Source organism: Lygodium microphyllum, chromosome 11 (genome assembly GCF_053477565.2).
Source record: "Lygodium microphyllum isolate KBCC chromosome 11, Lygodium_microphyllum_v1.1.10, whole genome shotgun sequence".
NCBI classification, from domain to species: Eukaryota; Viridiplantae; Streptophyta; class Polypodiopsida; order Schizaeales; family Lygodiaceae; genus Lygodium; species Lygodium microphyllum.
In genome coordinates, this window is record NC_141145.1 from 71003897 (window position 1) to 71017942 (window position 14046).

Below are 14046 nucleotides of genomic sequence, written 5' to 3' on the forward strand. Positions count from 1 at the left end.
AAAGGTCAAAATAGATGTTGTTGAAGTATTTAGACACACGGTTTGCCTACAACTTTTTGATTTTGGGATGCCTCAGAGAATGTATGGGTGTAGTGAGACAGTTGTTTGTGAGTGATGAGTTTAGTATTTTATCATTGGCAGTCACTCCTGCGGGCATGACATGCAGAGAAAATATAGAGAGCAATGCATTTTGGGATAATGTAAAAAAAATTGATGCAATGGTTGTACAGTTGTTGAGACTCGTTGATGGTATGCAACCATGTATTGGGAAAGTGTACGAGGCAATGGATAGGACGATTGAAAAGTTAAAAGATTTAGTGCTTGATGCTGAGCAATATGAGGAGATACATGATTTGTGTATTGAGAGGTGGAATGCCTATAGCTCACCTCTGCATTCAACCGCATTTGTTTTGGACCCTGAGTTTCAAGGTAAGGATAAAGAAAATGATGCTAAGGTCAAGCTCCATTGGAGGCAATTTCTTGAGCGCATAGTGCCTGATGTTGACACTAGGCGCAAAATTAGAGATTAACTTGCTCTCTATACTAGAGCAAAGAACTCTTATGGCTGTGTGGATGCTCTACATTACCGATGCAGGGTTGGGGCACCTTTGTGGTGGGAGGATTTTCGATCAGATGGGCCAGAGTTGCAGAAGTTGGCTATTCGTATCCTAAGTCAAGGAGTGAGCTTCTTTGGCTTGGAGTAATTATGGAGGACCTATAGTCATATTGCTTCAAAGAAGACGAATCGCCTTGGAGTAGGAAAAGCGAATGATTTGGTCTTTGTTAGTGCCAACTTGAGAATGATTTGTAGAAGTGTTACATCATAGACCGATCCATTTACCCAGTGGGAGATGGAGTAGGAGGAGGAGCATACTTGTTTTATGGAGACCATTATCTTGAATGATGGATATTAACTGGTGGGCTGGTGCCGAGGTCCCTCACCTGACCATTATCTTTGGAGCCCCTCCACAGTGGAGATCTCTGAGGGATGTGATCGAGTGGCCCCTGGCACAGGATGCCCGTTTCTACCAGTGCATAGAGTCCCGAGTCTCAGCATGGCTGATAGATGCATTGATAGTATCACTTGGAACATCTATCACCCCTATGGTTTGACCGCTGGCCACCATGGGGGATTGGAGTTCGCCGTCCAAATCGGCGGCAAAGCGTATTTGCATGCCTCATAGCTTCTCCTCCTCATCAGCAGCCTCCACATTGAAGTGATGCCTGTTCGGCCATTCACAAGTTTTCCCATGAGCTTACACCTTGCATCTTGGAATGTGAATAGCCTCCACTACAATGGGGCACGTGGTTCTAGGACATTGATTGTTGGGTAGAAGCTGTAGCCTGCCCGTGCCGGACGGATCGACATCTTACTTCTACAGGAGCACAAGCTCACCCCCACCCAGGCCTAGCGGGTAGGGAAGGTACTCCCAGGCAGCTCGCACACTTACTGGGAGCATGCCATTGGTGCCCACGGTGGGAGTGGAGGCGTATGCACCTCTATTTGTTCGAGTCTTACCGCTTGTGTACGAGACCACGGGACGATAGTGGCAGGGAGGGTGCTATGGAGCAGATTGGATATTGGGGACTCCTGCCTTGGAGTCCTTAATATCTATGCCCCTCCGGAGATTAGGGCACGCAACACGTTCTTGGTGGAGATCGCGGAAGGACTCCTAGAGGTGGACTCTTGGATTGTTGGAGGAGACTTCAACAACCTGGAGGCTTTGGAGGACCAGCAAGGCAGACGGAGAAACTACCAGGGCATGGTCGGGGAGGAGCAGGAGGCATGAGAGGTCTTTCTACTAGTAGTACGAGCACGTGATGCCTAGAGAGACCCCGATAGGAGGGAGAGGTCGCTGGACTTGTCTTGGGGATACAGACGGCTAGGTGGAGTCCTGCTGGAGCAGTTGGATAGGTTTTATGTGAGAGAGTGGGGAGGCTGTTTGGGAGGCTAGATTGGGAAGTTGGCGGGCACCACATTGTCCGATTATTGCCCGGTTCTCCTGACACTAGGTCCCCCAGCATCTGTCCTAGATACACGATCTTGTCAGATCCCTGACTCGATCTATAGGAGGGAGGAGGTGACGAGACAGATAGAGCAGATTTGGACAAGAGAGTGGGGCAGGAGGGACTAGATTGGAGAGGAGGTTGTATAGGTCCTAGGTGAGTCGAGCAGAATCTGCCAAGAGACAGCCATACAGGCTAGGTAGCAGAGCTGGGAGGAGGAGAGAGCACTCCAGCGGGACCTTGCAGCCACGCAGAGATTATTACAGGAGGCACTAGGGGATCCCATCTCCACGCTGAGGAGGTACGCACGCGAGCAGACATTGTTGGCCTAGAGGATAGGCGCTCAGGGTTCTCTTTCTGCACCTCAGCAGCTTTCAGGGTGCGGAAGGGAGACACGATGTGCATGGAGTTTTTCCAGGTGCACCAGTCTCGCACCTCGGGAGAGCAGATACGTAGCCTCAGAGATCAGTATGGGAGGATCCGTTCTGGCCCAGACGAGATGATGGAGATTGCCACTGACTCCTATAGTCGCCTCTTCTAGCAGTAGACAGCCTTAGCTAGAGGACAGCTATGTAGACAACAGGTCTGGGATAACATCCTGTCCCTCGTCATAGAGGAGATGGGACGCTCCTTCCTAGCCCCTTTTCACAGAGAAGGAACTAGAGGAGGCTTTCCATACACCGGACGAGCAGAAATGCCCGGAAGAGGATGGCCTCTCTAAGTCTTTCTTCACTACCTTCTGGGAAGTGGTGAAGGACCCCCTACTGATGGCCTTTTAGAAGATTTTCACTTCAAGATAGATGCCAGGGAGTCTTTCAGTAGGCCTTATCAGTCTTCTCCCCAAAGGGGGAGACCGGTTGGAGCTTTCCCAGTGGAGACGGATCACCTTATTGTCAGTGGCCTATAAGGCGCTGGTTAAGATGATTGGTAGGCGACTATGCCTCGTGCTTCCAGACATCATCCATGACACATAGACTGGCTTTGTCCAGGATAGGAGCATCCTGGACAACGTATTCACCTTCTTTGAGGCGATAAGAGTGGGCCCAGCACAGTGGGCAGAGAGTGGCTGTACTACTCTTGGATTTTGAGAAAGCCTGTATTAAGGTGGATTGGGATTTCCTAGAGGGCACCATGGTGAGGTTGGGCTTCCCCCAGGCTTGGACTTGCAGGGTCCCCGGACTTTCAGATCGGCCACTAGCAGGGTTGTCACAGGAGGTAGGCGAGGGGAGGAGTTTTGGCTGGAGAGGTCGGTCCGACAGGGCTGCCCCTTGGCCACGTACCTTTTCCTTCTCTTTGCAGAGGCGATGTCTCACTTCCTCAGGTCCTGTGTGAGCGGATTACGTGGCCTGCGACTTCCAGTAAGAGAGGAAACCGAGTTGTTAGACTCAGAGTATGCAGATGATACAATGCTCTACATAGAGGAGGACGAGTTGATGTTGGAGAGAGTGAGCCTGGCTCTTGAGGTGTTCTGTTCTGCAGCGGTAGCAAAAATCAATTGGCGAAAGTCGGTTGGTTTCCTCATGGACCCGGACTCTAGCACGGAGTGGGGCGTCCACCTGGGATTTAGATGGGTAAGCAGAGAACAAACCGTCCGGTACCTAGGGTTCCAGGTGGGACTCGAGATCACTCCTGCCCAGCAGTTTCTTCAAGTCCTCAGTTCTATTCGGAAGAAGTTGACCTATTGGAGCACGGCTCGCCTCTCACTAGCCGACTGAGCCCTGGTGGTTAACCCGGTCCTCCTAGCGACGGCCTGGTACATTGCCTCGTGTTGGTGCTTCTCCTTTTCCTGCGTAATACTGCTTCGCCGCCTAGTGCAGAATTTCCTTTGGTTCGGGTTAGGCGGCTCTAAGGATTCTAGGGCCAAGGTGGCGTGGGCGACCATCATACGATATCGGTCAGAGGGAGGGCTTGGGATCATAGACCTAGAGTATCAGTGTATGGCTCTTTTGGGCAAGCTAGTTGTCCGCTGCCTCACTCCGGGAGGGCAGACCTGGAAGGTCCTATTGCAGGAGGGTCTTTAGGACTGTAGACCGAGGCTTGGTGGTGAGTGGAGGCCGTCCTTGATGGATCTTCACGTCAGCCCAGATCACCCCCCCCCCCCCCCCAAGATCACCCTTCCTATGTAGCTTGCTCCGCGTGTGGGAGGGGCTTCGTAAGGCCCTAATCTAGAGCCCCCCAGGCTGCCAGGAGGAGATAGACCGTCAGTCAGTGATTTGGAACCCCTAGGTGAAGGACCGGGAAGGGGCACAGATTGGCGAGCGCCCCCACATCCAGTGGCCTGGTTGGGAGGCTGGCCCGGGTCGTACCATCAAGACAAGGCGGGAGGTGTACAAGATGGCGGACGAGGAGGTGCTGCAGCAGGTATGAGGCTGCTAGCGCGAGGAAGGGAGCTGAGGAGAAGGGAGATAGACACAACGATATCTCAGGAGTGGCTTGGCGCGCCCCCCTTGATACGAGAGTTGATAGAGCCCGGGGAGGTATGGGCCACTAGGTTCTCAAGAGTAGGCATCCCCATGTAGGTGGCAGGAAGAGTGGGTGGCGCTCCACCTGGGAATTTTTTCACAGTGCAGGAGGGGGGGCGTTTGGCTTTTGACAGAGGGTAGCAAGATGAGGGGATAGCTGTCCTTTCATGGAAGGGGATCCGGGTGATTGGCCTTCAGGGGAAGACATGGTGGCTGGACCTTTGGTCTTTTGGCAGGAGCTCAGGGAGTGGCGCCTCTCGATCTGGGAAGGAAGGCCGCTTGATGAGTTGGAGTGGGATCCTGGAGAGTGGCTTTGGCCGGCCATTGTGGTTGCCAAGAAGCCACTGAGGTTCCTAGAGTACACCACCACGATTGGCAGACACGTACCAATGCAGGAGGATATGGATTGGGCGCCGTCACGTAGCAGGCATTGGGTGGAGCACAGCATCATTGAGCTGTTCCGACGAATCTTCTGGCGCTGCCTATGGGACAGTTGGAGGCCGAGGAAGGTATCGTATTTTTTATGGCTGGTGGCACATGGAGACTTGGCGGTGGGAAGCTGGCTTGCCCAGATGCAAAAGGAGGGAGTTTGTAAGTGCTGCACACAACAGTCTATGGAAACCCCAAAGCACTGCCTTTGGTCGTGTGAGGCGGCACAGCTCGTGTGGAGAGGAGTATGCCACATCCTTCGCCACATAGCACCCAACCTTTGATGTATCTCTTGGGGAGCTTTCTATTGGCAGGCGGTCAGCTACGGCCGTCACCTTCTGTATGAGGCCGGGATTGAGGATACGATATTCATTATCGAGGTAGGGTCGTGCGTAGTGGTGGGTTTAGAGGCTTTACCCATCCGCTAGGTAGTGGAGCCCACAACAGACCGCTGTGAGGTATGGGAAATCATAGGAAGTCTTACTGGTTGGCATATCTGGAAGGCGCAGTGTCATGTGGCTTTCGACGGAGAAAGACTTTCAATACAGGCGACCTTAGCAGAGCGCTAGACCTCCATCATCCACTCCCTTCGAGGCCGATGGGATCAGGTGCAGGGCGAGTTCAGGGCTCGTCAGGAGCTCCGATGTCATTTCATGCGCACTTGGGGCGGCCAGGACCTGTTCTTCGTGATGCAGGCAGGCAGCCCAAGATGGCGATACACCCTACCTCCATGGCTTCTTGCCCCCATCCCCCCCAAACCGCCTTGAGATGCTTGTATATATGATGTATCTGTGACTTTCATCAGCTCCAGCTTGTCTCTTGACCATGAGTACTCCGTTGTAATCAGTTTTTTTGAGTAATATAATCAGCCACATTTTAGTTGCAAAAAAATATATGTGCTTTAAGCCCTGTTTTTACTATCAATTTCAGCCCCAAAACATTCACAAAGTCCTCCACTTGATGCCTCAAGTCCTAGGCTATGTTTAGGGGGTTGTCGGAGAGTGCCCTCAAGCCTGAAGCTTCATGATCTTTGTCAAGATAGATGAGAAAGATCACTATTGCTGTAATACTCTGTTATGGACCAAAAATTCTCTTCACAAATAAGTCCCATAATCTCTTTTCGAGATCCTTTCTCACATGCTTTGACTCTTCACTATTCCCTGATTTGAGAGCTTCTCAAAGGCCACAAGATGCATGCGTTTCTTCTCCCTTGCTTCCCCATGTTGCCCAGCCTGATGGCTCCCCAAGTCTGCCGTATGTGCGTCTTCTTTCTGCCTCTTCCTTTCTAGGACAGCACGTTTCTTTTTCTCCCCAAGATGGCCCCAGAACTTTTGATTAAAGTCCCCTTTAGTCCCTGCCACAAGGTCTCATGCATATCATCTTACAAACATAAGTTATCACACTTGATATGTGATCTCCTCCTCTTCCAGTTCTTTTCATGACATAGCAAACGCTTGTAAATTTACACATCGACAAGATACTGAAGCGATTGATCTTCTCATAACGCTCATACACTGTGTCCAGCATTATACCAGTAAGTTCTCTGAGAAGTGGCCCATCCTATGGTGTCAACTCCTAGACATGTAGTCATACGATAAGGCACCATGCAAGTTGGATTGTGTGGGATGGGGGACAGAAAAAGTAGGCAGGGGGGGAACTACACAGAGGAGGCAGGGTTTCAGCTCCTCGAAACTCATCACATCAAATTATGCAAGTTATTTGCCAAATTAAGAGGTTTCAGAAATGTAAATGTCAGCTCAAGCGGTGAATTCCTATGCTAGAATGTGGAGCATAAAACCAGATAATTGACAGTTCAAATCTAGATTAACAAACGTAGGGCACTTGGAATCCCAAGGAACAGACTGATTCTGTCAAACATGAGTGAATGTTTCAAATGGTAAGCAGGAACATTCAGTCTTATGGAATTGTAAAATGAAATTCCAAAAGAGTTGAGAAGATTCTAGCCAATTGAAGGAATAGGTAGGTATGTAGGTATTGAATGATGATCCCCATAGACCTATCAACAAAATATGTTTAGAAGCAGATTTTCGTGGCTATTTTTTGGGTGGGTTAGATATTCATGTGCTACTCAAGAGTCTCTTCCAACAGAGTCCATATTCCCCTAAGTTGTGATAAATCCTTCTATGTTCTTACAAAACCAGACTTTGAATGTTCCAAATATTAAAAAGACTAGTTTGCACAAAATGCTGCTATCTTGGACAGTATCTTACTCTTTCTTGTGCTTGTAGTTTCGGGGAAGAACGTCAAGAACTCCATTTAAGTGAAGTGAGGTGGCCCAACTCTAAATCAGAGGTATGCAGGATCTTGATTTTTGGACCTCTTGCTGTGTACTGTTAGGAGACCTCTTTTTTAAGTTGGCAAGGGGTTTGCAATGCCTGTATGTAGCATAGAGGGTGAACACAAAATGTCTGTCTATAGCTTGCAAGAGGCAGTTCGGTCCATAAAGTTGAGCATGCTTCTGTTTTGATCAGAGAGAATCGATCAGACGTCTACATTACCTCTTGACTATCAAAGAATCTGCTGAAAGTGTGCCGAAGAACTTGGAAGCTCAAAGACGATTGCAGTTCTTCAGTAATTCACTTTTCATGAATATACCTACAGCACCGAGCGTTAGAACTATGAAATCTTTTTGGTAGCCATTCGCATCTCTACACTCTCACTTTCTTGCTTTCTCTTCCCCTTCAACCCTATCAATCCAAAATTCTAAGCACTTATAGTCCTGTGAATGCATAATCTAATGCTTACAGTCTGATTGAATTCATCTTTTTCTCTTTTTTTATAAAAAAAGCGTATACACTCCATACTATGAAGAAGATGTATTATATAGCAAAGAATATTTGCGTAAGGAGAATGAAGATGGAATCTCAACCCTGTTCTATCTTCAGAAGATTTTTCCAGGTAAATTGTGAGAGGTTTAAGAGTTTCAGTACTGTTTATATTCATGTAGGCTTAAGTGTTTATTTTTACTGGAACCTTGCAAAGTGATGTGTTTTCTGGATCCATTCTCGTGGTGTGCATGTTGTGACTAGGGAAAACAGTTTTTCTAACTCTGCTATTTCTAAATTTGTCAACTAAAGCATGTGACTTTTCCTGGTAGTGCAGTAACAAACATTGATGTATACATGTATATCACAAAACTCAGCATACGTGATTCATAAGTGTGCGTTTGTGCGCCATGTAGCTCAAGAGTTCCCTTCTTTACTTGTTGACATCCTGTGTCACTTTCAGATGAATGGAAAAATTTTCTTGAGAAAATCTTCTTGACAGAACAGACCTTTGAGAAAAAGATTGACTCTAATCAACTGGATCCTGAAACACTTTTGAAGCTGCGCTTGTGGGCATCATATCGTGGGCAGACATTGGCTAGAACAGGTATTCAGGGAGCTGGGCTTAGAATTAAACAAAGTAACAAACCTTAATGTTTAGTCAATTCTCTCTAATTTTCCCTTTTTCTGCCAATCCTTGTTTTATCCAGTTCGAGGGATGATGTATTATAGGAAAGCTTTGATGCTTCAGAGTTTCTTGGAGTCTGCTGGTTTGTATTAGTTTCACTTACTATATATGTTTTTATTTTTGTGATTTTTTACCAGCAGGCTTTTTCCTGAACTTCAACCTTTGCAGGTAGTGATGAGGATGTAGAAGAATTTGAGAGATCTAGCCTTGACCGGTCCCAAGCAGACCTCAAGTTTACTTATGTTGTAACATGTCAGAAATATGGAGAGCAGAAGTCGAAAAAGGATTCAAGGGCTACAGACATACTTTATTTAATGCAACAGTATAATTCATTTCCTTCCAAGTTCAGCAGCAGAAAATTTTGTTCTTTAAAAATGTCCAGTTTGAGAAACCACGTGCATTTTGCGTTTCCAGTTTAATGTCCTCAGGACTGACGTAGCATGTTTAGATGGTGCCAAGACATCTGGTGGTCAACTTTCAAAATGTTTCCCAGGAGTGATTATCAGGACATGGTGCCACTGTGCTATTTGGAGTTCATTTTGTTGGGACCATCCTACTTGATAGTCAATTTGGAAGAGACCTCTAAGTATTGCTAAAGTGTGTTGTTTGCCTGAAGTTTGAGTATCAAATCGTGCATGCCCATACATTCCTATGTTAGACATAGTATCAGCATCTGCAGGTATTGTGCAGTGATAATGTGGCTCAGTGTCCTGAAGACAAATAGCTTCTACTAAATAAGACAGACCCACAAGACAATCCCATGAAACAGGAACCTGCGAAGTTATAAATCATCATCCCAAAAGCTAGCTGGAAAATGTATACTCATGAAGCAAGTTAGACTGTGATCAAGCAGCTTATCAACTTTGTAGAGGGTTGGGCTGGGATGTGAAAGGTTTGCCGGACATGGAGGTTGGGTTGAGGGAGTTGCTCAATGAAAGGTTGCTACAGAACAGACTTCTACCTGCTCTCCCTGCGAGAGTAAAAACGTTCACAAGTTTAACAGGAAGATTTGCAAGAGAATTAAGATTCCTCATGGGCCCCATGTTTGTTACTGATGACAAAGTTCAAAATGTACAAGCGTGAATACTTGACTTTATTACTATTCTATGTGTTTCAGAACATGTAATACTTAAGTTCCAATGTTGTAGAACACTTGAAGGTATCTTTCCACCATAAAAGCAACTTTAATTGGAAAAGTTATGTATAGAAGTTGGAAGTAACAATACATATTTGAAGATCTTAACATGAGGTGTTTCGCAAGTGCTTAAACTTGTTGCACTGAGTTTTGCAATTTGTTTGGAATGTAGGGCTTGTGGAAGGATTACCTAATAAGGACTTATAATACATGGATCATCTTTGCAGAAATGAGGCTTTGCGTATAGCATTTATTGACAGTGTTGATGTCGACACCCAACAAAAGGAGAAGGTGTACTATTCTAAGCTTGTCAAAGCCAGTGGTGATGGAAAAGATCAAGTATATGCTCTCTCTCTCTCTCTCTCTCTCTCTCACACACACGCACTCACGCACGCACACACGCGCACACACACACATACACACACACACACATTTTTTTCATTTTCATTTTTCTTCTTCAGTTGAGACGACATGCTCAGATGTGCCCTTTGTCTCATAGTCTGTTCTGTCTTTTTGGAGACGTAAATCTCTCTCTCTCTCTCTCTCTCTCTCTCTCTCTCTCTCAACCTGTAACTGCATCTCCGCTTTCTGTCCTCCAACCCCCACCCTATCCACCCCTGCCCTCCATATGCCCCGCCTTTTGCTATTCGTGACCACCAAGGCTTCATCCCGCCCCCGATAGACTCACACCCTCTTCCTGCCTTGTCCTCTCCTGATGCCTCCAGCCTATTGTCTGCAGCCTATTGTCTGAAGCCCCTGCCTGTGTTATCCTGGGTGGGACTTGGTCTCCTGCCTTGACATTCATGTAACTACCCGAATAATGAAGATCACCACAAACAGATGGCGAGCGTGAATGCTAAGCTAGACACCAAAAAAAAAAAAAAAAAGGGACAATGGCATTAATCAATTCTAGCAAGGCCTACAAGACAAAATCTGAAACTTGAAAGCAAAGCCAGAGAATGGAGGAATGAGAAGGCAGCCATTCTAACTGGAATCCAGTAACTAAAAGAGGCGATTGTAACACTGAAGAGCATTGGATAAGAAGGAGAGATCCAAGAGGATGCAGTCATCACCATAAAGGAAAGAAATCTCCAAAGCAGCAGGTGTAAGCTTGAGGCCAGGCAACAACTGTGGGTAGAGGTAGTGAAGAACATAGAAAAGGAGGTGAAAAAAGACAATCAAAAGGAGGAGGTACACATTGTGAACACTAGAGTAGAAGAAGAGAGGATGAGACAAGCAAGGTGACTAAACGTATGAGTAAATGGCATACTTGATAAATCGGATGCATCGCTTGAAGAAGTTTTTAAGACGTGCATATGCCTCGGATACAAAGAGAAAGAAGCACTCCCCTTTACAAAAGTTCAAAGAGTTGGGAAGGATCCATAAGCATAGGTGATGGACATAGAGTAGGCATGCACATGTAGGATACTCGTTGATATTGGAAGAGATAGTACTTACTATGGCCAGTACCTACCGGAGCTAGGGTCACAATACCATCTTATCATTTACAATAGGTTGAAGAAATCGCCTAGATCCTGAGTATCGACTTGCATCTAGCCCACAACTTCCAATAGAGTAGATTGTACATTAGGCTCTATTGAGACGATGGAAATAGTTAAATCCTTCACCATCCCCCCCATTCGATTGGAGTAGACCACACGTATCTATCCCTTACAATATCCTCCTCTCCACACCCAGAGATACTAGCCACTGCATATACCCAGTGAAACCAGCCTTCCTCCTTGGATAAGGTGGTAAATGACCTGATTTAACACTAATTACAACAAGCATAAAATTCATGTAAACTGAAAATGCACACTTTATCACTTTGATCTTGGACAATAGACAACTGGTTGGCTTCAAAACTATTGCCCCTTGTGCTATTTTTAAAACTTTTATTGCCAATGGATGGAGTACAACTTAGATACTTTGACCTCCTCTGTTAATCCAAATGCTCCTTGTCATAAATGACCAGCAAGCCTCCAAACCAATTTGCTCCTTGTTTGCTTGGGGATTGGCCTTCAGGTTGCTGCTTGAAGGATAAAGCTAGCCCCAAATGTGAGATTGGCTGATGGGCTCTTGAAACTCCTTGAAATTCCTCAATTGCAGTTCTTAGAATTCAAGTTCTTGGCACTCATTTTTGAGTACGCATCTCGAGGTGGTTGTCAAACCCTAATTTCTATTGTAAATTAGAGTTTACAATAGAGGTTTTCCAATATCTCCATGTTTGATGACTCAAATGGCTAGATTTTGTTGAGATAGCTAGGGGATGAGAGAGAATGTTGTAGAGAGAGAAAATTTAAAGTTTCATATCAAGAAATGCTGAAATCTACTACTGCCTTGTTCAAACAGCTATGGAAGCTGTCACTTATAGCTTAGATTCACTAGAAAGATCGTTGTTCCCTCTTGTATGTTGTTACTTGCACAAGATGGATCTTGAGCTGTTGTCACTTGCTCTTGGAGGGCTCCAAATTGCTGTCACATGTTGTAGGATTGATCCCAGGTGGTTGCAAATTACATTACTAGCCTCTCATTGCTCTCTAACAGCCTTTTTCTCTTTTACTAACCCCTAAAAACGTTTTTTCCACTTGCATGGGCAAGTTTTGACAAAGTGTGAGTGTTGCTATTTCATTTTCAAGCATTATCCAACTTATTGATTAATTTTGAAGATTGATTTGATAATTATTCTAGTACTCGAATTTAATTTCACTAGCTAATAATTAAATTGGCTAGGTCAATTTGTCTTCAAAGTATCCTTGAGCAGTTATTGATCCTTAGATTGCCATTAATTAATTAATTAATGCCTAGTTTCTTATGTCACCATTGATATTAGCGGCCAAGAAATTTGTCTAGGTCTAAATCTGACACTGGGTATCAACTAGTACTGTCAGACATAAGTTGTTATAACCTTTACCTTTGGCACCAACTCATCCTCGGGTTCCTAGGTCCTACACTGTAAAACAATTAACTTGTAGCTAACATATGTAAGTCACACTAGCACATTTGATGAACTTTTAATCAAATGCTAAGCAAAGCAATAAAACATCATGTTCTCATGACAATTGACCCACAACTTTCTATTTTGGGCATGAGCTAGTTGACATATACAAAATCACATATAGAAAGGGCTGACGGAGTTTGAGCATATTGATCCCCTAGGGCGAGTCACCTCGTGGCTTATCTCCATCCTTTCACTTGGTAGTGTCAAAAATAATCAAGACTAGAGAGACGACACGATTTGTGGAAAGAAACACACAGTGTGTATAACAAATACTAAGAGAGAAAAGAAACTTAGAAATACAAGAAGAATATGGTTATGATGTATGAAATTATGCCATGAGAAGAAAAGTTGATACAACGGAGCCGAAGCTAAGAAGATGATTGCATCATCCTGTCTGAATTAGGTGGTAGCACTTGTATGGAATCTACATAGTGAAGGGAGTGAAACACAGTCCTCCGGGCAGTGGGCTATTAAAGTAATCACTGGAAGGTGAAGGACAGCTATCGAGGGAACAAATTGCAGCTCTTAGATGCCCTCGGAGATAATGAAGATGATTATTGGCTATCGAGGGAACAAAGCACAGTCCTTAGATGTCGGGAAGTGGGTGAGTGTGCAAATGCAAATGCCAGAGGCCACAAAATTGCAAAGGCAAATTAATTACTAATGCCGGGTGTGGTGTATTATCTCCAGGTGCAAGGAAGCTGATGCCAAGGTGAAGGACATGAGGCAAGGCAGGGACATGGCCTCTAGATAGCCAAATACATGTGGTTTACACTACTTGGAGGATGATGGTGATACCAAGCTGATTGAAGATGACACGAAGTTAAGAAAACCCAAAATGCAAGTGGTTTGATGTTGCTAGGTGGGAGAGGAAAGTTGCCAGCCGTGTAGGATTCATGCCAAGATGTGGGGAATCCTCGAGGCAACCAAATGTAAGTGGAAGGTTGACCCAAGATGATGCCAGGATGAGAGAGAAGGTCACCATGTTGGAGGAGAGAGATGGATGGCCATTAGGAAACACAATGTTTGCCTAAAGGGAAGTGAGCGGAGTAGAGAGACATGAGGGAGAAGGGAAGAGTGTTGGAGCGACGAAATAAAGGTGAAGAATGATTGAAATGGATGGTGGTTAAGATTGATTACTGGTCGTTCATGGAAAAGTAACCAGAATGTGGTCACCAACTATTTTTGGGGCTATTAATGTGCAACCCTAACTAAAGTGTGAAAATTGAAAAAGGGATGAAGAAAGAGCAATGTAGAGAGATATGAAGATGTAGAGGATCTCAGAGATCCAAGACTTCTCTCCTTGCTTTTATGTTCAATAAGGCCCTAGCAAAAGGCTTTGTAGATGAGTGGACCATGCAAACCATTGTGCGCATTCACAAGTTTGAAGACCGCCTTGATCTAGGTAACTACTGGAATCACCATGGCAGGCCACACCTAGGGAAAGGTATATGGAGCATTGATGAAGGCAAAGCTCAGTGCACATGTAGAGAGAGGGAGATTGAGAGTAGTTGGACATGTTGGCTTGAGATAGGGAT

General features: G+C 45.6%; 1 protein-coding gene across 1 annotated transcript in view; it reads left to right on the forward strand.

Moving 5' to 3' along the window:
• LOC148028937 (callose synthase 9-like) overlaps positions 1-14046 on the forward strand; it is a 213448-nt gene that overhangs the window by 151419 nt on the left and 47983 nt on the right. The window contains exons 29-35 of the mRNA XM_087687703.1: positions 7148-7211; positions 7391-7551; positions 7708-7817; positions 8148-8291; positions 8395-8454; positions 8541-8694; positions 9735-9846. Of these exons, the coding sequence (XP_087543829.1) occupies positions 7148-7211; positions 7391-7551; positions 7708-7817; positions 8148-8291; positions 8395-8454; positions 8541-8694; positions 9735-9846 (805 nt within the window). The remainder of the gene's footprint in view (positions 1-7147; positions 7212-7390; positions 7552-7707; positions 7818-8147; positions 8292-8394; positions 8455-8540; positions 8695-9734; positions 9847-14046) is intronic.